The sequence below is a fragment of the Bos taurus genome, chromosome X (assembly GCF_002263795.3).
Source record: "Bos taurus isolate L1 Dominette 01449 registration number 42190680 breed Hereford chromosome X, ARS-UCD2.0, whole genome shotgun sequence".
NCBI classification, from domain to species: Eukaryota; Metazoa; Chordata; class Mammalia; order Artiodactyla; family Bovidae; genus Bos; species Bos taurus.
The window spans coordinates 35,788,837-35,813,070 of record NC_037357.1 but is presented as its reverse complement, the minus strand read 5'-3'; the positions used below and the strand labels follow the sequence as shown (position 1 = coordinate 35,813,070).

Sequence of the window (24,234 nt, the reverse complement as noted above, 5' to 3'; positions counted from 1 at the left end):
CCCTTTTCCCAGGACTCGGTATTGGTCCTTCCCGCAGAGCCAGCCTCGCCTCCGCGGCCCTTCCACGCCTGTCACTCACCCGCGCAGCCAATTAGAACCCACAGATCGAGCGACCCTGCCGAGCGGGGACGGGGCGGGTATTTCCTGTAAGCCAACGAACGCACAGACTACCAGGCCAGGGGGCGGGCCCGCGGCTGTGACCTGAGCCAATCACAGGCCCCGGGCTACAGGCCGCTCGCGAGGCACGTTAGTCGCGCGCTCGCTTCTCCAAAATGGCGGCCTCTAAGGACGGTTGTGGTGTGGGAGAAGTGGCCGCTGGGAACGGGAGGCGACTCCACCTGGGGATTCCTGAAGCGGTTTTTGTGGTAAGTGGCCAGCGGGTGCTTGATGCTACGCTGTTGTTCCCTTTCTTCCTGGCCCCTCACCCGGGCCTTGGTTGTTGGAGGGAGAGCCGTTGGGCCCAGTTACCTGGGAGGGGGTGCTCCGGCCTGAACGGACTAAACTGGGACGGGACCTGCCTGGGAGGGGGCCTGCCGTCCGAGCAGGTCACAGGCGCTAAGGGGGCGCGGGGCCGGAGGACTTGGGGCGGAGGACTCGGGGGCGGAGGCGGGGCCGCTTCGAGGGACCGCCTTCCTCTGCCCTCCGCGGCCTGAGGTTCCGACCCCGCTTGCGAGAAGACGGGAGGCGGTGAGAAGCTGGAGCCTCAGCCTGGGTTCTGAGGAGACCGAGGGGGACGGGGTAACGGAGCTGGGGCTCAGGTGTGACGCTCGGAAATGACACCTCGGGTGTGGAAGGGCTGCGGCGCCCTGTGGCCTCAGAAGAAGACCCCATGATGGGCGCGTCGGCCGGGAAAGCTCTCGAAGGCCATGTGGAACCCGCTAGGCCATGGAGGCCTTAGCCCGCTGGCTGCCGGCGCTCACTAGAAGGTTGTCTAAGTGAAGCCACTTGTAATTACTTTGAGGTACATGGTTCTAACAACGTAGAGTCCATTGGGTGCAGTTCACAGAGGAAGCTGGCAATGCCGTGTTGGAGGGTTCACTGAACGGGGAGACTAAACCAAGGCCAAACAGAGAAGCACGTAGAGGCTTTCAATCCTGTTTCTCCATAAGGCTGTTCTCGAAATAGTGTTTGAGAGCTAGTTGAGTGTTGAGAAAACCTGATGGGTGTTCCAGGCCAGTATCACCCATCTTTGTTCACTCAGTTCTGGCTGAACTACTATAAAACCTTAATGGAAATTTCTCCACCTTTTGCTTTGTCCCAATATTGTCTTAATCTCTGCCTTTTTAAAAAATTTATTTATTTTAATTGGAGGCTAATTACTTTACAATATTGTACTGGTTTTTGCCATGCATTGACATGAATCAGCCATGGGTGTACATGTGTCCCCCATCCTGAACCCCCCTTCCACCTCCCTCCCCATCCCATCCCTTAGGGTCGTCCCAGTGCACCAGCCCTGAGCACCCTGTCTCATGCATCGAACCTGGATTGGCTTTTTGTTGATGAAATCTTCCACCGTTCAGAAGACCCCTGTCTTTTATTTAGACCACTTTTATATGCACTCTATGAATATTTGCATTGACTGATTCAGTTTTCTCCTATTTTATTTATTTATTTATTTTTGTCCCTGAAATGTGCCATGTATTTCTTTCCGCTCATTTCCCAGTTAATCATCAACAAGAGACAAAATTTGTTGAGTACCAGGCACATTCCTAATGCTTTTACACAACTCAGGAAGAGGCAAGTACTGTTATTCTCATTTTGTACATGTTCAGACTGAGCCCCGGAGCCCTTGAGTAATTTGCCCCAAGTCACACAATGTGTAAGTGAGTTATCCAAGCTTTAAACTTGGTCAGTCTGTGGGCTCCAGACCTCTAGTGAGGTCATTATCTTGCTCACTGGCATTTCCCCTGATCCTAGCACAGTTCCTGACACACAGTATAAACTCATAACTAAATGTCAGATTGAATTTCCATAGTGCCTTAAAATCCTGCATTCATGGTGCTCAACAAATGATGGCTTCAGAAATCTGATTCAGGAAGATAAAGTTTATCAAGGGGCTATATTAAGTGTTATCTTAAAATGCATTTTCTCTGAAATGTTATGAGTTGCTTTTTCTAGATCTTTAAAATTTCTATCAATACAATATATAAACAATCCAAATTTATATAAATATTTTTATGTTCCCCAACTAATGGGAAATAACGTATTTTATAAAGAACATTGGTTTTGAGACTAGAGTTTGAATTCTGCCTCTGCTTCCCAGTTGCTATTTATCTTGAGCATATTGTTTTACAACTTTGAGCCCCTCTGTTTCTTTAACTGAAATAAGGATAACATTACTTACATATTTCTTCTGAGAAACAGAGAATGTGCTTTCAGTATTGCAAGTAGATACTTAATACATACTCATTTCGGTAATGAGGCAGTGTACCATAGTGGTTAGAAGTCAGACTGCCTTTTCCCCATTCCAGTTGGTACAGTAATTTTTTTCTTTCTCTGCTTTAATTGATCTTTTTCCCCCTTGTCCATTGTTTGGCTGCTCCCATCTCTTAACATCTAGTTCAGATATGACCTCTGTAGTTTTTCCTGACCACCACCCCAGGATAGAATTCTTGGTGCTTCCATCTGTTCCCTTAGCCATATCTAATGTTTGTTGAACACTTACTAGCTACTGTGTCCTCTTCTGAGTCTTTTACATGTGGTAACTCATTTAATCCCCTGTGGGGAAGAGGCACTTTTTTCTTTTACAGATGAGGAAATTGAAGCCAAGACAAGAGTTAAACAACTGCCTCATGGTCCACACAGCTAGTACGTGATGCAGCCAGCATTCAAGCCATGCAGCCTCTGGGTCTTAACCACAGACTTTTGCTGCTGTAGTTCCTTCTTCTTGCTCGTGTCTAAGCTTCTAATAACATGTGCCAGAAACATTTCTTTTCCTACAACAATCCTTCTAGGAAGATGCTATCTCCAAAATGCTATCTCCTTACACTTGATCACCATGCAGGACTCAGATGTTGCCTCAGGCTCACCTTTTCAGTTTTCTTTTACAGTGTCTAACTTGATGGCTTCATAGTTCACTCCTTTGCTTTGTTTCTCTTGCTTTTTCTTCTTGCTTGGTTTTGGCTAAAATACTCCCTTCGAGCTGGTAAGCACGTGCTCACCTGTTGTCACTTGTGGTATCCAACTCTTTGCAATCCCATGGACCATAGCCTGCCAGGCTCCTCTGTCCATGGGATTTTCCCAGCAAGAAGACTAGAGTGGGTTGCCATGCCCTCCTTCAGGGAATCTCCCCCACCGAAGGATTGAACCCTTATCTCCTGCATCTCCTGTGTTGCAGACCAATTCTTTTCCTGCTGAGCCATCAGGGAAACCCTAGCTAGTAAGCATGGATAAGAATAATGCTTATCCCAGATAAGCAAAGATCCCAGAAACTGTAAGATAATTTGGAAATAAAATGAAGATAGCATCTTCCTAGAAAGATTGTTATAGGAAAAGAAATGTTTCCAGCACATGTTATTAGAAGCTTAGATATGAGCAAGGAGAATGAACTACAGCAGCAAAAGTCTAAATTTAAGTTTCCTGTATTGAAGGACTAAAGTTGTTTAAACTACTGGAAGGTTCTTAGAGAATCTCCTTTGTTTCCATAGAGTTTCACTTAGTTCTTGATCGTTATCTATTTAACTAGCTTTTCTTCAGGGATAAGCATGTGTAATATACATTAAAAATGCTGTTCAGTTTTATTGCTTTGCTTTTGCTTATTTATTCCTGTTAGAAAAGATTGTTTTGTTTGCCTTTTAGGCTTGGGCTTTCCTGGTGGCTCAGATTGTAAAGAGTCTGCCTGCAATGTGGGAGACCCGGGTTTGATCTCTGGGGCGGAAAATCCCCTGGAGAAGGGAATGGCAACCCACTCCAGTATTCTGGCCTGGAGAATTACATGAACACAGGAGTCTGGCAGGCTACAGTCCATGGGATCACAAAGAGTCGGACCAGACTGAGCAACTAACACTTTTACACTTTGGCTTACTTTATTTCGATCAGTTGATAACTTAAGGAAGTATTTGTGGCTTCTCTTGGGAACCTAATGACCATATTTAGCATGATTTTTATGGCAGAGCTTGTAGAGTTAAAATTGTAAGTAATAAAATGGATAATTTTGAATCATTTTGTGGCTAAGGCACATGACTAAATGACATGTTTGTTGGTAATTTTTGTATTTACTGTGAGTGCTGCATGGCATATATATAACTCAGCAAGGTCATCTTTCCCTATATGTAAATAGGAAGGTGGGAGAAGAATACGTTGACTACATAACATATTTGCACTGTCTGAAATGGTCTCTAACTTTTTATAACTAAAAAAGTTAAAAACAAGTCTTTGGAGAAAAAGAAACACAAGCTCTTCCCCCCCACCTCGCCCCCAAGCTCCTTTTATGTTTTAAAAAAGCTAAAGCAGTCAAAAATCTGAGGTATGAATTGTAAAATTCTTAATGTATTCTTTTTGATATTAAAAGGAAGATGTAGATTCCTTCATGAAACAGCCTGGGAATGAGACTGCAGATATTGTACTGAAGAAGCTGGATGAACAGTATCAGAAATATAAGTTTATGGAACTCAATCTTGCCCAAAAAAAAAGGAGGTAAGTGTAAAAATTTCTAAGTTTTTAAGATTAATATTACATCGCTGAAACTTTTGAAAGATTGAGATAATTTGCACACAGATAAAATGTCTATGTGTTGAATATTCAGTTTTATGAATTTTGATAAATGTATCCATTTCTGTAACCACTGCCCAGATAAACATATGGAACATTTCTGTTACCCAGGAAGTTTCCTCCCGGTCCTTTCTGGCCAACCATGCTCACTCTTAGAGACAAACACTGTTCTGATTATTTTCACCATAAATTAGTATTGTCTGCTCTTGAGCGTCATATGACTGGAACCATATAGTAACTACTCTTTTATGTCAGGCTTCTTACACTTAGTATAGTGGTTTTGAGAGTCATCATCCATGGTACTGTGGGTATCAATACATTAGTTTCTTTTTAGTGCTGAGTCATTCTCCACTGTATGTGGGTTTACCACAGTTTTTGTCTGTTTTTATCTATTTGCTTATTAATGGACATTTGGGTTGTTTCCTCATTTGGTTTTAAATGTTTCCATGGACATATATTTTCATTTCTCCTGGATTATTATCCAAGAGGTAGAATCGCTGACTTGTATGGTAAGTATGTTTAATTTTATAAGAAACTGCCAAAAATCCTAGGTGGCTTTAGCATATTATACAGCCACATTACATTATTACATTACAGCAGTATTACATTATTGCAGTTATTATATGCAATTATAATTGCATTATATGCAATTATTGTTGTATATTACATTACAGCAATGTGTGGGAGTTCCAGTTCTTCAATCTCACCAGCACTTGCTGTTGTCAGTCTAAGATGCTTTTGAAAACCTAACAGAATGAGTATTGAAGTCCTTATTCCATAGCATCTAGGATCATAACATCCTAAATGTCTACTTCATTTTTTCATTTTGCCAATGAGATGGCAGACCCATGGAAGTTATGACTTTCCCAAGATTTCATAACTAATAAGCTTGGGCCAAAAGTATTCCCATTTTCAGTCCTTTATTCCCCTATGTTTTTATAGTAGCTTATGCAGTCAATTTACTGTAATAAATACTTATGGAGACCTGTTATACACATGTGCCAGCATTCTGATATCAAATGTTATGGAGTTCCTAATAGGTGTCAGATACTGTTTTTGGGTAAAATACCAATATCTGCTTTCAGTAGGGGTGTAGTCTAGTGGCATGATAGGTATGTAAATAAAAGAAGTACACAAAATATAGCAGTTAAGGTGCTGTGGTACAGAGTGATGAGTTAGCAGAGGGGAAGGGGTGAGCTGCAGGGAGACACAGGGGTTCAGGGGAAACTTCCAAGAGGAGCAGATAGCTGTGTAGAATGTTGAAGGCTGGTTATGAGCTTAGAAGCAGACTAAAGGGAGGAAGGGTAGTCTGGGTGTGAGGGTACCACTTAGGCAGAGATACAAAAGTTGGTGTTTAGATGGGAATTCCTCTTTCTTTTTAGGATACACTGTGGACATCCTGTTTGACTTATCATTTAATTTGAATGTACTTTGATTTAACAGGTTTTTTTCCCTTAATGGTTAGTGCTTTTTGTATCCTGTTTAAGAGATATCTCAAGTTCATGAGGGTATTCTCTTCATGTTTTATTCTCAGAGCTTTATTGTTTATCTCACACTTAGATCTATAATCTGTGGGTTATTCAGAAGGATGTTGCTAAATTTCACAGCAGCTGTGGGCTTTTCAAGTATGTTTCTTTGCCCTTTCTGTGTATTATACATTGATAGTTGCCTCTGCAGTCTTGTTCATAATCAGGTTTTTCTTTTGTTTCTTTCTCTCTTTTTTTGTTTTGGTAATACTTTCATAGGTTTGTGTATGGTTTCTCCATTAAGAGGTAAATAGTATCTAGTTCTCTCCTACAATGATACTTAATTCCTCAATCCATTAATGATGAGTCGCAAAATGCTGATGTTCTAATTCAGTTATTTATTTTTTATTTCTTAATAAGCTGGAATGTTGCTATAAACAGAAACGTTCCTTCATGTTCTCTTTGGTAAAAGTGGCTGTAAGAAATCGGCTCACCTCTCAGTTTGTCCCTGTCACCTCAACAGCTCTCTGCTGCCTGGCTGCAAAGGAAGTGTGTATTTTCCCTGGCTACTTGAACAGTTAGAAGCGTACATGTTGGGTCTGCCTCCATCTTAACCTGAAATAATTTCTATCCTTTTTTTTTAAGCTTTTTACTCTGTTTCTTTAGGTACATGCAGTTTGAGAATTATGAAATCTTCTTGCTGATTTTAAACCCATGTAAAATAATGCTTCTTGTTTTAGTCAGTTTTTTTGGAAACTTAGAGCTACTTCACCTTTGTTTTGGCTAACATTTAAAAACTTGTTGGTGTATGTTGAATTATAATAGATACTGTGTTTCTGCCATATAGCAAAGGGAATCAGCTACACATATACATGTATCCACTCTTTTTTAGATTCTTTTCCCATATAGGTCATTACAGAGTTCCCTGTGCTATATAGTAGGTCCTCACTAGTTATCTGATTTCTGTAAAGTAGTGTATATATCGGAGAAGGCAATGGCAACCCACTCCAGTACTCTTGCCTGGAAAATCCCATGGATGGAGGAGCCTGGTAGGCTGCAATCCATGGGGTTGCTAAGAGTCACACAGGACTGAGCGACCTCACTTTCACTTTTCACTTTCATGCATTGGAGTAGGAAATGGCAACCCACTCCGATGTTCTTGCTTGGAGAATCCCAGGGATGGTGGAGCCTGGTGGGCTGCCGTGTATGGGGTCCCACAGGGTCGGACACAACTGAAGCAACTTAGCAGTAGCAGCAGCAGTATATATATGTCAATCCCAATTTCTGAATTTATCCCTCACCTTTTATTTCCTCCCTAGTAACCATAGGTTTGTTTTTTACATCTGTGAGTCTGTTTCTGTTTTGTAAATAAGTACATGTGTACCTGGTTTTTTTTTTTTTTTGATTCCCCATGTAAGCAGTGTCACGTGATATTAGTCTTTCCCTGTCTGACTTAATTCACTCCATATCACAATTTCTAGGTATATCCATGTTGCTGCAAATGGCATGATGTCATTCCTTTTTATGGCTGAGTAATATTTCATGGTACATATGTACTGCATCTTCTCTATCCATTCCTCTGTCCATAGACATTTAGGTTGTTTCCATGTCCTGGCTGTTGTAAACAGTGCTGCAATGAACATTGAGGTGCATGTATCCTTTTGAATCATGGCTTTCTCCAGATATATGCCCAGGAGTGGTGGCTAACATTTTCTTGGTATATCTTCTCCAGTGCCTTTTCTTTCAATTGTTTTTACTATTTATATTTAAGGGTGTTCCATGTAAACAACATATGGTGTTGTTTTTTTTTTTTTAATCCAACCTATCTATTTAGATAAGCTCATTTTTCTTTTTGGATACTTTCAAGATTGTCAGCTCTTTTGTTTTCAGTTCAGTTCAGTCGCATCCTACTCTTTGTGACTGTATGCACTGCAGCACGCCTGTCCATCACCAACTCCCGGAGCTTGCTCAAACTCATGTCCATTGAGTCAGTGATGCCATCCAACCATCTCATCCTCTGCCGTTCCCTTCTCCTCCTGCCTTCAATCTTTCCCAGCATCAGGGTCTTTTCCAATGAGTCAGTTCTTCACATCGGATGGCCAAAGTTTTGGAATTCAGCTTCAGCATCAGTCCTTCCAAAGAATATTCAGGAGTGATTTCCTTTAGGATGGACTGGTTGGATCTCCTTGCAGTCCAAGGGACTCTCAAGAGTTCACCAACACCACAGTTCAAAAGGATCAATTCTTTGGCAGTCAGCTTTCTTTATTGTCCAACTCTTAACATCTATACAAGACTACTGGAAAAACCATAGCTTTGACTATATGGACCTTTGTCGGTAAAGTAATGTCTCTGCTTTTTAATATGCTGTCTAGGTTGGTCATAGCTTTTCTTCCAAGGAACAAGTGTTTTTTAATTTCATGGCTTCAGTCACCATCTGCAGTGATTTTGGAGCCCCCCAAAATAAAGTCTGTCTCATTGTTTCCATTGTTTCCCCATCTATTTGCCATGAAGTGAGGAACTAGATGTCATGATCTTAGTTTTTTGAATGTTGGAGTTTTAAGCCAGCTTTTTCACTCTCCTGTGTCACTTTCATCAAGAGGCTCTTTAGTTCTTCTTTGCTTTCTGTCATAAGGGTGGTGTCATCTGCATATTTGAAGTTATTGATATTTCTCCTGGCAATCTTGCTTCCAGCTAGTGCTTCATCCAGTCCGGCATTTTGCATGATGTGCTCTGCATATAAGTTAAATAAGCAAGATGACAACATACAGCATTGTATACCCCTTTCCCAATTTGGAACCAGTCCATTGTTCCATGTCTGGTTCTTACTGTTGCTTCTTGACCTGTATACAGATTTGTGTTTTTTGAGGCTATCTTTCTTAAATTCTTTCTTAACTGACTTATATTCAGGTTCCAGTAGCCATGGATACCTGTATGGATTGCTTTTATGCATAGAGGAGTTTGCTTTTTGGGAGCTGTGCATCTATATCAGCCTTGGACCTCTTGAACCCTGTTCCTAGTTCTTGCACTTAAATATGTGAGCTCCCAACTGAAGTGTGAGTCAGGGGCCCAGGCTCAGGTCTCCAGCTGGTATTGGCACCTGCCTCGAGACACATGCTTTTCTGTAGTCCTCACTGCTCAACTCAAAGCGTTTTCCAGTTTTATTATCTTATTTTTCCTCCTGAAAGTTCCCTTACCTCTGTGATATCAGCTATGCAACAGAACTACTTCTGTGGTTGATTGTTTTACAGCAGATGGCTCTGTGTAGTGTGGATATTAACCTTTTCTTTACACATGTTGTTTATCTTTTCTTGCACCCTGTCATATAAATTTACCTTCCACTTGAAAAGTTACTTATTAATTTATAGTTTTCGTGTGGTGGTCTCTTTAACACATGAATTTTTATGTGCTTTTATAAATTTCTGTAACTGGAAATTTTGTGATTATCATTTTTTTTCGATCATCTGTTAATTTTTTTCCTTTTCTCATTCTGGGATTCGTGTTAATGTGGATGTTAATTAACTCTTCTAATTCTGCCTTGCCTTTCTGTTTATTGTTTCCTTTTTTCTGCTGACTTCAGTAATTTTGTCTTTTGATGATTAAATGGATTGCTATCCATGAGTCCTTTATTTCAGCCATTACATTTTTTAAACCTAGTATTTTTGGTTCTTCTTACAGCTACTCGTTTCTTTTTTATATTACCAGTATCCTGTCTTGTCTTTTTGAGGTATTTAAAAATATTCACTGTATAATCTTTAGTATTCGGATGGCATCACCAACTCCATGGACATGAGTTTAGGTAAACTCCAGGAGTTGGTGATGGACAGGGAGGCCTGGCGTGCTGCAGTCCATGGGGTCACAAAGAGTCGGACATGACTGAGTGACTGAACTGAACTAAACTGCACTTGTTTCATCTGGTAGAGGTCGTTGAGTTTATTTTCTTTGTTTTATTTTGTAGTTGAGTTTATCAGATGACCATTTTTTCCCCTGTCAGCTCATATTCCCTCAGGGATATCCATTCCCTTTGGCCAGTAATATGTGTGGAAGTGGGAGTGAGTAATTCAAGTCCTTCCTGGTGGGCAGAGTTTACACTCTATGGCATGGCCATCAGACAAATGCTCCTTCTCTTCAGCCAAGTGCCTCAGGCTCTGGGAGATTCTTTCCATTCCTTTCTCTTTGACTGGTTTCACTGGCATCTCCTCTGGGAGGATGATGGGGAGAACAGAACTACTAGGGGCCAGTACTTTCTTCTCAGCCCTCAGTCTGATCTTCTCCCTGCCTCTGGCCAATTGTATTGTTTTTCTGCCCTGTTACAGTCATGGGGTCGGAGAAGGCAATGGCACCCCACTCCAGTACTCTTGCCTGGAAAATCCCATGGACGGAGGAGCCTGGTAGGCTGCAGTCCATGGGGTCGCTGAGGGTTGGACACGACTGAGTGACTTCACTTTGACTTTTCACTTTCATGCATTGGAGAAGGAAATGGCAACCCACTCCAGTGTTCTTGCCTGGAGAATCCCAGGGATGGGGGAGCCTGGTGGGCTGCTATGTATGGGGTCACACAGAGTCGGACACGACTGAAGCAACTTGGCAGTAGCACAGTCATGGGGTAGGTAATGTGATTCACGCAGGGCAATTTAGAGGGAGGAAAAACAACTAGAAAGTTGCCCTTTAGCCTTAAATGCTCCTCCCTTTGAAAACTTGATCTAGTTCCCTTCTAGTTCCCTTCTGTGTCTCCTCTCACCTAGAAATTTCCATTGTTCATAGAATAACAAAGACCTAGAACTGACCCAAATGTCCATTGACAGGAGAATGGATGAACAGGTTGTGTTATATTTGTAAATGTATATTACACAGAAGTGAAAATGGATGAAAAGAAAACTCTTAGGAATTTGATTGGGTTATAAAGCAAACACCAGAAAAATGCAACTAACATGAGCCCATTTATATCAAGAAACTAGCAAAGAATATATTGTTTAGGAATACACGTAACTGTATGAAACTATTTGAAGAAGTAAAAAAGAGACTATAAACACACAGTTCAGGAGAGCTGCTATTTTTGGGGACAGAGCAGGGTGTGGAGGAACCAGAGATCAAATTGCCAACATCTGTTGGATCATAGAAAAAGCAAGGGAATTCAGGAAAACGTCTACTTCTGCAACATTGACTATGCTAAAGCTTTTGACTGTGTGGATCACAACAGACTGGAAAATTCTTATAAGAGATGGGAATATGAGACCATCTTACCTGTCTCCTGAGAAACCTGTCTGCAGGTCAAGAAGCAACAGTTAGAACTGGATGTGGAACAACAGACTTGTTCAAAATTGGGAAAGGAGTACATCAAGGCTGTATATTGTCACCCTGCTAATTTAACTTCTATGCAGAGTACATCATGCAAAATGCCAGGCTGAATGGATCACAAGCTGGAATCAAGACTGCCTGGAGAAATAACAATCTCAGATATGCAGATGCCACACTCTAATGGCAGAAAGCGAAGAGGCACTAAAGAGACAACTCAACATTCATAAAGCTAGGATCATGGCATCTGGTCCCATCACTTCATGGCAAATAGATGGGGAAAAAGTGAAAACAGTGGTAGATTTTATCTTCTCGGGCTCTAAAATCACTGTGGATGGTGACAGCGGCCACAAAATTAAAAGACACTTGCTCCTTGGAAGAAAAACTGAGAGAAACCTAGATAGCATATTAAAAAGCAGAGACATCACTTTTCTAGTGATGTCAGTAGTTTTGCCAGTAGTCATATATGGGTGTGAGAGTTGGTCCATAAAGATGGCTGAGCAACGAAGAATCGATGCTTTCAAATTGTGATGCTGTATAAGACTCTTTAAGAGTCCCTTGGACAGCAAGAAGATCAAACCAGACCATCCTGAAGGAAATGAACCCTGAATATTCATGGGAATGACTGATGCTGAAGCTGAAGCTCCAGTCCTTTGGGAACCTGATATGAAGAGCTGACTCATTGGAAAAGACACTGATGCTAGAAAAGATTGAGGGTAGAAGAAGGTGGCAATAGGGGATAAGATGGTTAGATGGCATCACTGACTCAGTGGACATGAGTTTGAGCAAACTCTGGGAGATAGTGAAGGACAGAGAAGCGTGGTGTGCTGCAGTCCATGCGGTCGTGGGAAATCAGACATGACTTAGTGAATGAACAACAAGGGTGGGGTGGGTGTATTGCTCAGACATGCACAGTGGCCTTGGTGGTCTAGTTCCTGAGATGTCCGGGGTTGCAGCTGCTTGATTGATTGCTATGCTTCATAACCTATATATTACATGTAATATCTACATGTTCAACAATATAACAGAAATCATTTGTATGACCAAAACAATTTGATCTGAACATACTAATGTTACATGTCTATCAGATACTATACACATGAACACGTCTACATCTTTCTCTGATTTACGTATATCAGCATAGACAAAAAAGCAAAATTGAGAGACCTGTGACATCTATATTGAATTGTAAAGAGTTCACAGAACAGTAGCCCTCAAGCTATGCTTTAAAAAAAAAAGTCAGTGCTAAGTGTGTGTTTCTCGACTCTTCACTGAGTTGTCTTGCCAGATAGTGATACTATTTTTCAAGCAGCAGGCCTCTGTGACACATTTTCCAGGTCAGTAGCACAGATTGTAAAGAAGTTTGCCATGCTAACCTCATTCACACAGTACTGTGACTTCCTTTATATGATTCAGGAAGTACATGTTCATTATCATATTTAGAATTTATTTACATGCTGACCTCTAATAATATTTAGTTGCATGTCTTCTGAAAGAACCACAGCTTTTTTAGTCTGCTTTTAGTCCATTTGGTTACAAATTATACTGTGATTTGACAGGACTCCCAGAACAGTTTTGCACATTTTTCCATGTGAAACATTTGAAAGCCTTGGGCAGCTTCTAATCGTCAAAAACAAAAGAGCTAAAAAGGTCTCATTCTGTATTCTCTGAGTTTGGCCTTGAGTGTTTTCAGCATATTGTTACCTGTTGTCAGTGAGAGTGACTTCATTTGGGAATCAGTTGCTAGTAGTTTTTTAAAATTATTTTGAATAAGCTTTATTTTTAAAGGCAGTTTTAGTTTTGTAGCAAAATGGAGCATAAAGTACAGAGGTTTCCTATTTAGCCCCTGCCCCTACACATGTATAACCTTCCCATTATCTATATCTTTTACCAGAGTGGAACATTAGTTACAGTTGATGAACCAATATTGATATGTTTTTATTAACTAAGGTCCATAGTTTACATTAGTGTCCACTCTTACGTTGTACATTTGATGGGTTTGAACACGTGCACCATGACATGTATCTGTCATTATAGTGTCATACAGAGTAGTCTCAGTGCCGTAAGAATGCTCTGCGTGCAATATATTCATCCCTCCCTCCCCTTCCTAAACTCCTGGCAACCAGTGATGCTTTTACTGTCTCCATAGTTTTGTCTTTTCCAGAATGTCTTACAGCCAGAATCCTACAGTATGTAGTACCCCTTTCAGGTTGGTTTCTTTCATTTAGTCATATGCATTTAGGCTTCTTGCATGTCTTTTCATAGCTTGATAGATCATTTCTTTTTAGCAGTGAATATTATTCCATTGTCCAGATGGACCACAATTTATTTCTCCGTTTGCCTACCAAGGGCATCTGGGTTGCTTCCAGGTTTGGACAATTATGAATAAAGTTGTTATGAGCATTTGTGTGCAGTTTTTGTGTGGACCTGAGTTTACAGCTCCTTTGGATAAATACCAAGGAGCATGATTGCTGGATCGTATGGTAAGAATGTGTTTAGTTTTGTAAGAACCTGACAAACTGTCTTCTAAAGTGACTGTACCATGTTGCATTCCCTCCAGCAATGAATGAAAATTAACGTTGCTTCATATCCTCACCAGCATCCAGAGTTGTCAGTATTCTGGATTTTGGCCATTGTAATAGGTGTGTGTGTGCTCAGTGGCTCAGTCGTGTCCGACTCTTTGCGACCCCATGGAATGTAGCCCACCAGGCTCCTCTGTCCATTGGATTCTCCAGGCAAGAGTATTGGAGTGGGTGGCCATGCCCGCCTCCAAGAGATTGTCCTGACCCAGGAATCAAACACGCATCTCCTGCATTGGCAGGCAGATTCTTTACCACTAGTGTCATCTGGGAAGCCCAGAATAGGTGTGCAGTGGTTATGTCATTGTTTAAATTTGCATTTCTCTGGTGATAGAGAGGGAGGCCTGGCATGCTGCAGTTCATGGGGTTGCAAAGAGTCGGACACGACTGAGCGACTGAACTGATACTGATGATATATGATGTGGAGCATCTTTTCATATGCTTATTTGCCATTTGTATATCTTCTTTGGTAGGGTATTAAGTCCTTTGGTCCATTTTTTAATACAGTTGTTCCTTATTGTTGAGTTTTGAAAGTTCTTTGTATATATTGGATACCAGTCCTTTATCACGTGTCTTTTACAGATATCTTATCCCAGTCTGTGGCTTGTCTTTTCATTAAAGTCTATCATATCAATTATTTCTTTTATGGATTATGTCTTTGGTATTAATATCTAAAAAATCATTACCAGACTCAAGGTCATCTAGCTTTTTTCCTGTTTTATCTTCTAGGAGTGTTATAGTTTTGCATCATACTTTACATATGTGATTCATTTCAACTTAAGTTTTGTGAAATGTGTATGTATGTCTGTGTTTAGATTCATTTTTTTATGTGTGGATGTCCAGTTGGTTCAGTCTGATCAGTCTCATCATGTCTATCATTGTTTTCGTAAATTTCCTGGGTTCAAACCAATGATCCATTTATAATTTTATTATATTATTATAATATATACCTAACTTTTAGGTAACAATTATTACCTAACTTGAAAAGAAATAGTATTTTTCAACATAAAAGTTAAAGAAAAATCACCCAAAGTTTAAAAGGATCATGAAATTATATTGTATCTTACTGTGGTGTGTTACACATTCAGTTGATTTTGCATTGTGAGAAGTGCAGGTGCTGAGAAGCTGTCCCTGCACTTGCTGCTGTTGGGTTGGTGGTTTCCAGTTGAGAATATAATACTTGAATGCATGTTATTTTAAAAATTAATCTATTTAAAATGCAATTCTAATTAAATGTAGAACCTTTGAATCACCTCTGGGGGATATGACTTTCTGGTGGCTCAGCTGGTAAAGAATCTGCCTGCAGTGCAGGAGACCTGGGTTCAATCCCTTATTCAGGAAGATCCCCTGGAGGAGGGCATGACAACCCACTCTGGTATGGCCTGGAGAATCCCCATGGACAGAGGAGCCTGGCAGGCTACAGTCCATGGGGTCACAAAGAGTCGGACATGATTGAGTGACTAAGCACACACAGCCCAGAAAAGTTAACTAATGGTGGATTTGACATACAGAACAGGACTCTGTTCACAATAGGTGTTCCGTAAGTATTTGCTATTATATCTAAGTAGTAAATATTTATGTCTGAAATATCTTAGATATTTTAATAAACAATTCATTAACTATCTTACATATAAAATATATTGACTATTTCATATTTACATATTGTCCTCAAAACATATCAATAGAAAGTACAAAGCTAGTAAGACTGTTTCTTGGTGCCAGATACTAAAGTAACCTTTTTCTTATTCACAGGCTAAAAGGCCAGATTCCTGAAATTAAGCAGACTTTAGAAATTCTAAAATACATGCAGAAGAAAAAAGTAAGTGCCTTTTTTGTTTGTAAACATGAGCAAACCAGGATAGTTCAGCAGAGACATGTGTTCCTTGACTCCTTGGTCACTGGTATTTGAACCCGTGCTGGAAGATCCAGTCTGCCTTCCTAAGCACATGTAGTAATATCACAGATGGTGTGCTTCTGTGAGACATGTGGCTTTCCACCAAAAGTCAGGTTTAATTCTAGGGCCCACACTGCTTGGGGTCTTTTACTTATATGTAGTATTTGTGAAGTTTAAATGCAACTTGAAATTATTTTAAGTGCAAAAAGAAATGAATAGTCTTTATTGTTTGTGGCTCTCAGTTCACAGTTGAGGAAATATTTACAAAGAGGGTATACTTGACCAGTGTCACATAGCTAGTTACTGGCAGAACTGAATTTGAGAATCTTCTGAGCTCTCACCCGTTTTTTTTGTTAAATAAAAGCAGGGTGTAAAAATGAAGTTTCAGAAAATATTTAACCTATTATATATATATGTGTGTGTGTGTGTATATATTTATGATTTATTACTTGACTGGCAGAGTAGCTACATCTCTGTTTTTTTTATGTCACAAACTTTATAAGAGACTTCAGAAGACTGGTTGGTTGAGCATGAAGTGCTGATGAAATGATAATAATCACACTTGTCTAGTGCTTACTCTGTGCCAGGCACTGAAGTGTATGTGTTTGTGTTCGTACAAGCGCTGCTTGCCACAGCCTTCAGGGTTGCAGTAAGTAGCTGAGTCAGGATGCATGCACTCCCTGCGCAGTCCTGTGGCCCCAGTGGTCCTTTCTTTACCCTTCTCCTTTACCTCTCTGTCCCTCGGTTCCTCCACCTGATTTGTCTGTGGGAAAAGCAAAGGAGAAAAGGAAAGATATAAACATCTGAATGCAGAGTTCCAAAGAATGGCAAGAAGAGATAAGAAAGCCTTCTTCAGCGATCAATGCAAAGAAATAGTGGAAAACAACAGAATGGGAAAGACTAGGGATCTCTTCAAGAAAATCAGAGATACCAAAGGAACATTTCATGCAAAGATGGGCTTGATAAAGGACAGAAATGGTATGGACCTAACAGAAGCAGAAGATATTAAGAAGAGATGGCAAGAATACACAGAAGAACTGTACAAAAAAGATCTTCACTACCCAGATAATCAAGATGGTGTGATCACTCACCTAGAGCCAGACATCCTGGAATGTGAAGTCAAGTGGGCCTTAGAAAGCATCACTACGAACAAAGCTAGTGGAGATGATGGAATTCCGGTTGAGCTATTCCAAATCCTGAAAGATGATGCCGTGAAAGTGCTGCACTCAATATGCCAGCAAATTTGGAAAACTCAGCAGTGGCCACAGGACTGGAAAAGGTCAGTTTTCATTCCAATCCCAAAGAAAGGCAGTGCCAAAGAATGCTCAAACTACTGCACAATTGCACTCATCTCACACACTAGTAAAGTAATGCTCAAAATTCTCCAAGCCAGGCTTCAGCAATATGTGAACCGTGAACTTCCTGAAGTTCAAGCTGGTTTTAGAAAAGGCAGAGGAACCAGAGATCAAATTGCCAACATCCGCTGGATCATTGAAAAAGCAAGAGAGTTCCAGAAAAGCATCTATTTCTGCTTTATTGACTATGCCAAAGCCTTTGACTGTGTGGATCACAATAAACTTTGGAAAATTCTGAAAGAGATGGGAATACCAGACCACCTGATCTGCCTCTTGAGAAATTTGTTTGCAGGTCAGGAAGCAACAGTTAGAACTGGACATGGAACAACAGACTAGGTCCAAATAGGAAAAGGTGTTTGTCAAAGCTGTATATTGTCACCCTGTTTATTTAACTTATATGCAGAGTACATCATGAGAAACGCTGGACTGGAAGAAGCACAAGCTGGAATCAAGATTGCCAGGAGAAATATCAATAACCTCAGATATGCAGATGACACCACCCTTATGGCAGAAAGTGAAGAGGAACTCAAAAGCCTCTTGATGAAAGTGAAAGAGGAGAGTGAAAAAGTTGGCTTAAAGCTCAACATTCAGAAAACGAAGATCATGGCATCCGGTCCCATCACTTCATGGGAAATAGACGGGGAAACAGTGGAAACAGTGTCAGACTTTGTTTTTTGGGCTCCAAAATCACTGCAGATGGTGACTGCAGCCATGACATTAAAAGACGCTTACTCCTTGGAAGGAAAGTTATGACCAACCTAGATAGCATATTCAAAAGCAAAGACATTACTTTGCCAACAAAAGTTCATCTAGTCAAGGCTATGGTTTTTCCTGTGGTCATGTATGGATGTGAGAGTTGGACTGTGAAGAAGGCTGAGCGCCGAAGAATTGATGCTTTTGAACTGTGGTGTTGGAGAAGACTCTTGAGAGTCCCTTGGACTGCAAGGAGATCCAACCAGTCCATTCTGAAGGAGATCAGCCCTCGGATTTCTTTGGAAGGAATGATGCTAAAGCTGAAACTCCAGTACTTTGGCCACCTCATGCGAAGAGTTGACTCATTGGAAAAGACTCTGATGCTGGGAGGGATTGGGGGCAAGAGAAGGGGACGACAGAGGATGAGATGGCTGGATGGCATCGCTGACTCGATGGACATGAGTCTGAGTGAACTCCGGGAGTTGGTGATGGACAGGGAGGCCTGGCGTGCTGCGATTCATGGGGTTGCAAAGAGTTGGACACAACTGAGCGACTTATCTGATCTGGGACTGTTTTAAATGGCTTAAGCTCAGCTCTGCAATCGCCTGTATGACCTTGGTATTAAGATGGACAGTTTACAGTACCGTCATGTATTTATTTATTTATTTTTTTTTTGAAGGAGTCCACCAGTTCACTGGAGACCAGGTTCTTATTGGCAGACAACCTGTATTGCAAAGCTTCAGTTCCTCCTACCGATAAAGTGTGTCTGTGGTTGGGGGTAAGTCAGTGTCATTGTCACAGCTTCCTTGGCTGACATTTGGTAAGGCAGTGTGTTTTCCCCAACATGGCAGTGTTGGAGAGGAGCACTTGACCGTAGATGGAATGAAGGGGTGGCATTGCGGGGGACTAGGAGTATGAGAAAGATTGCCGCAGAAACATGCTCTAGTCTCTTCCAGTCAAAACAAAATAGACTAATACCTGGCTTTCCCTCCAGTTAGTACTTATCTGTTAAATGTAACAGAAGGTATTGTTGAACCTCAGATAGATGTTTGTTCATCATCAGAATTTATGAGTTCTAGAAAGATCTCTCTGAACTTAAGGGGGAACAGATTATTATAAAAACCTTGGGGTTAGAACCCATTTGAAAAAGTCAAACATTTCAGTTGTGATGATTTCAGAGACCTTGTCTGTGATTTTTCCTGTTACTACTCTTGAGTCCCATGATCAAACAAGTCATGCCTGACTACACAGGTAGGTCTTGCTACCTCAGGCAAGTTCCTATGCAAAGTAGCAAATTGGGAGGATTTCCACTTGCTGCTATCCTATACAGTCATCCCCGAGAGGCACTCTAGGGCCATGAAGGGTTGGCAGATCATACATGGAAACTCACTTCTCTGTTAGTTCCTCCTTCCTGATTTCTGTTAGCAGTAACATTTCAGAGTTTATGCATTTATTTCTACAAACATAATTCCCATTCTTGCTTAGTTTTAGTTTTATAAATGGAACAGCTAGCCACCCAGTAGCTCAGATCTTAGGGGTTATCCTCCTTGGTTTTTCTTCTCCTTGGCCCACACTTAATCAGCATGTGGGGATAAGATGATTCCATAAAGTAGACTGGGACAACAGGGAGTGCTCTCCTGAGAATTATGGCTGGAGCCTACCTTACACGAGATGGATTTCAAATGGATCATGTATTCACATGAAATAGTGACATCATCAAAGTTGTAGACCAAGTCACAGAAAATTGTAGCCCTGGAATAAGGATTATTTTTCAGGCCTCAAAACTCGGAAACCATGAGCAAAGTAAAAAGACAACAAGAAAAAATATATGTGACTCATATTGCATGCAAAGGACTAACAGGTTTGCAGGACGACTTGGAGTTGTCTTTTGGGCATGTCAGTCTTCAGATGTCTGTTAGACTGTCAAGTAGAGAGGCTGATAAGGCAGTGTTTGAGGAGTGAATCAACTAAGGAGATATACTTGAATGAATGAATGATGGTTTTTGACACGAAGTGTTTTAAAATATATTCTATTTCCTCTTGTTACAGGTAAGCAAAGTGTACACATTTTCTGGGGGAAAAAAAAGTGCTAATAAGTATCAGTAATTGAGAAGTAAGATTGGGAATCTGGGTTTGGAGAAGCATTTACTTTGCACTGAATATTGTCTGAATTTATGCAGCTTCCTAATTATCACAAGGGCTTCCCTTGTGTCTTAGCTGGTAAAGAATCTGCCTGCAATGTGGCAGACCTAGGTTCGATCCCTGGGTTGGGAAGATCCCTTGGAGAAGGGAAAGGCTACCCACTCCAGTATTCTGGCCTAGAGAAATCCATGTCCATGGGGTTGCAAAGAGTCGGACACGACTGAGCGGCTTTCACTCACTCACTTGCAGTTATAATGGACTGGCATATTCAGTCGATAAGTGTGTAGCACCTGCTTGGTGCTAAGTCCTTTCATGTTGTCTCATTAATTCTTACAACAATCCTTTGAGTAATTTTTAAATTTCATTTGTCATGTGATGAAAGTGGTTCAGGAAATGCCTGGTGTTAAGTCGGGTGGTAGTTCAGAGCTGTGAAAGGTACGGTTCCCTGTTACAGAGTGCATGCCTTCCCAAGTGTCAGCAGTTACTCCAGATCTTAGATCCAGACTTGGTCACCTTGCCTTTGCCTCTGGCATCTGTTGGAGGTTGGAAGGGGGCAGTTAAAGCTAGCTGTTTCTCTTAATGGACCAAATGTAGATAATACGTATGTCTTTGAAAGCTTTAAAGTTCTACCTTAAGCTCAGAAACAACTACTTCAGTTGATTTAGTGTCCCAATAGAGGTGGTAGAAAGATAGGGTTTGATAACTAAAGATACTGGTTCCTATCCTAATTCTTCCATTTATTTAGTATCTCTGAAATCATAGGTAAGCTGACTTCTCAGAGCGTACTTTCTTCACTGTAGAGAAGTTGAGGAGGAAATGATATAATGTATGTAAATATATTCTCTAACTCAGGGGGCAATAAATATTGTGTTAAAAGCCAGAGAGTAAATATTTTTGGTGTTGCAGACCACATGGTCTCTGTCACAACTAGTACTTGGCTCACCACTACGGCATGAAAGTCTTAAGTGAATAAAGAGTGGCTGGGTTTCCAAAAAACTTAGGACAAGAGATGGCTGGCCAAATTTGACCCAAAGGCTGTAGTTTGCCAACTGCTGCTCTAACCTATGAAGCATAAAGTCAGTGTTCACTCATTGTCACGCTTTTCTCTGCAGGCGAACGTAATGCTTGAATATGATATTGATGAAGCTCAGGCGTTGTTGGAAAAGAATTTATTGACGGCCACAAAGAATCTTGATTCTCTTGAGGAAGACCTTGACTTTCTTCGAGATCAGTTTACTACCACGGAAGTCAGTATCCTTTGCTAAAGAAAGGCAAAGGAGGGAAAGGAGAAAAATGTTTTTTATGTTCTTATGTGCATTGCTTTAATGAGAAGAATGTCCTTACTCTTAGACTAATGTTAAGTTGCAGATTTTATAACAGTAGTAAATGACATATTTTAGAACTAATACTGAAATAAGTTTATGGATAGACTTATCTGAATTTGAGGTGTGAAAGTGTGGAAATAGCAAATTCAATTTAGTACATGAGTATTTCTATTTCAAATATATTCTCAAGATAATCTTTATAGCTAGATAAGTACTAGAGTTCCACAGCTCTTATTAAGGGTCTCCTGTGTTCCTACAACTGTGCTAAGCTGTGTGGGGCATGTGCTGGTGAGGAGATCAGTGTAAAAAAAGAATGACAAAACACACATAAGACAGCTAGTGATCATTTCCTAGCAAAATAGAAGTCATTCAACTTCAGGTAGTCAACACCAAGGCAGTTTAAAATTAGGGCGATAGATGTGAGCTTGAGTGATTTCAGAAGTCTTTGAGAAGATAGGGCTGAGACTGTATTTAAAGGTAATGTAGGATTTCTTTTAGCAGAGAGAAAGGGAAGGCTCTTGTGTTGAAACCCAGCTCTTGGCGTTTTCCATCTGCCCCACACAGTCATTCAAGACAGAAACCTGGGAGTCAATCTTCTTACCTCTCTGTTACACTCATTTTGGCCTTTTAGAACTAAGGGTCAGTAGTTTTCTTATTTATTTATTTTAATTGGAGGCTAATTACTTTACCATATTGTGGTGTTTTTTGCCATACATTTACATGAATCAGCCGTGGGTTTACATGTCTTCCCAACCTGACCCTCCCACCTCCCTCCCCATCCCATCCCACAGGGTCATCCCAGTGCACCAGCCCTGAGCACCCTGCCTCATGCATTGAACCTGGACTGGCGATATGTTTCACATATGATAATATACATGTTTCAATGCTGTTCGCTCCAATCATCCCACCCTCGCCTTCTCCCACAGAGTCCAAAAGTCTGTTCATTACGTCTGTATCTCTCTGGCTAGGGTCATCATTACCATCTTTCTAAATTGCATATATATGTGTTAGTATACTGTATTGGTATTTTTCTTTCTGACTGACTTTACTCTGTACAATAGGCTCCAGTTTCATCCACCTCATTAGAACTGATTCAAATGAATTCTTTTTAATAGCTGAGTAATATTCCATTGTGCATATGTACCATGGCTTTCTTATCCATTCGTCTAAGGATGGACATCTAGGTTGCTTCCATGTCTTGGCTATTGTAAACAGTGCTGTGATGAACACTGGGGTACACACATCTCTTTAATTCTGGTTTCCTCAGTGTGTATGCCCAGCAGTGGGATTGCTGGGTCATATGGCAGTTTTCTACTCTGTTTTCCTCCCCCCAGTCCTTCACACTCTCTCTGCCATGAATTCACTGAGTCACACTTCTTATTTTTATTCCTCTGGCTATAATGCTTCAGTGGTTCTTTGTTACTTGTCAGCTATGCACATGGGCACTCTTAGGGGGTGGTCCCTGCCAGTCTCGATTCCATGTGCCACTGACTGATTTCCTGCCCTGGTCCTCCCCTGGTGCACCCAAGGTCCAAATCACCCCAGGTGGTTTTCCTCACCCCCTAAATGGGGTGTGCCCTTTATACGTCCACACTTGGTTCCTCCTACCTAGACCGATTTCCCCCTATTTGCTTGGGTTCCTCCATCTTATCTTTCATCTTTCAGCTCAAGCAGCAGAACATTTCTGAACATTTTCTAGTCCTCTCAGGGTGTTCTGTTGCTCCTCTGTGATTCCTGAGCACTTTGCATATAGTACTTAAAATTTGTTTTTCGTGCCAGACTGGGAGCTCTTCAAGTGTAAGAGCTCCATGTTCTCTCTCCTCCATAGCATGTAGTGCATGACAGGTTTTAAGGGGTTGGGTGAAGGCCTGTCTGAGGCCTAGAGCAGGCGTTAGCACATGATTGGTAATGTGGAGACTTCATTCAGAGGGAAAGATAAAATACCTAGAAGATAATATTGTACCTTCAGGACATACCGCCAAAGGCATGAGCTGGGAAAGAAAGCACCGATAGGCGAAGGCCTATGCAGGGTGGTGCTTGTGGAAAGGAAAAGATATAGATGCTGAATAGATTGCATAAATTAAGCCAAACAGAGGGTAAGAGATAAAATTAGCGATAATTAAATTGTAATAATTTAAATATTGCATGTCAGGTTATGCTTTGAACCACCTTTGAAATACTGTGGATGAGGGGCTCTCTTGAAAACTGTTGGGAGTGTCAGGCACACATGTGTCAAATATAATACTATAGTTGACCAACTATGCTAAACAATCATTGATTTGAGGTCTTGACTAAGTTTTGGTGGAATTTTATTCCAGTCTTTGCTTGGCAGGTGATACTACACCTTGCTGTAGACACTAGTATTTTGTGTGTGTGATTGCACATTATCTTTTGAATTGCTTTGGCATTTTCTTTGACAATTCTTGCAGATATGGCCAGAGTTTATAATTGGGATGTTAAGAGAAGAAACAAAGATGATTCTACCAAGAACAAAGCATAAAGATGGCAGTTAAAAATGTGGTTCAGTTTTCCAAACATGTTTATGCTTAAAAGTTGACATAACTTTAAAGGATTTTTAACAGCAAGAATAATTAAAACTTTAAAAACAGATAAGCACCACTTTATTTATTTATAAAAACAAAATTAGTTGCAAATATTTTATGAAACTTACAGTGTTGTTATTTTATTTTTTGCATTTCCAACAAAGTAAATGCTGCTTTCATCATTTTTGTTTGTTTGTCTGTTTTTCATAAGGAAGGTCTTAGCCAAAATGGCTAG

General features: G+C 40.7%; 1 protein-coding gene across 1 annotated transcript; it reads left to right on the top strand.

The window, feature by feature from the left end:
* The first annotated feature begins 226 nt into the window (after window positions 1-226).
* On the top strand, window positions 227-24,178 carry VBP1 (VHL binding protein 1). The gene is given in 6 exon segments (NM_001038516.2): window positions 227-365; window positions 4,511-4,635; window positions 15,800-15,866; window positions 18,669-18,767; window positions 21,244-21,382; window positions 23,886-24,178. Coding segments are annotated over 6 exon segments (594 nt in total). The 5' UTR covers window positions 227-272; the 3' UTR covers window positions 23,957-24,178.
* Window positions 24,179-24,234: the final 56 nt, after the last annotated feature.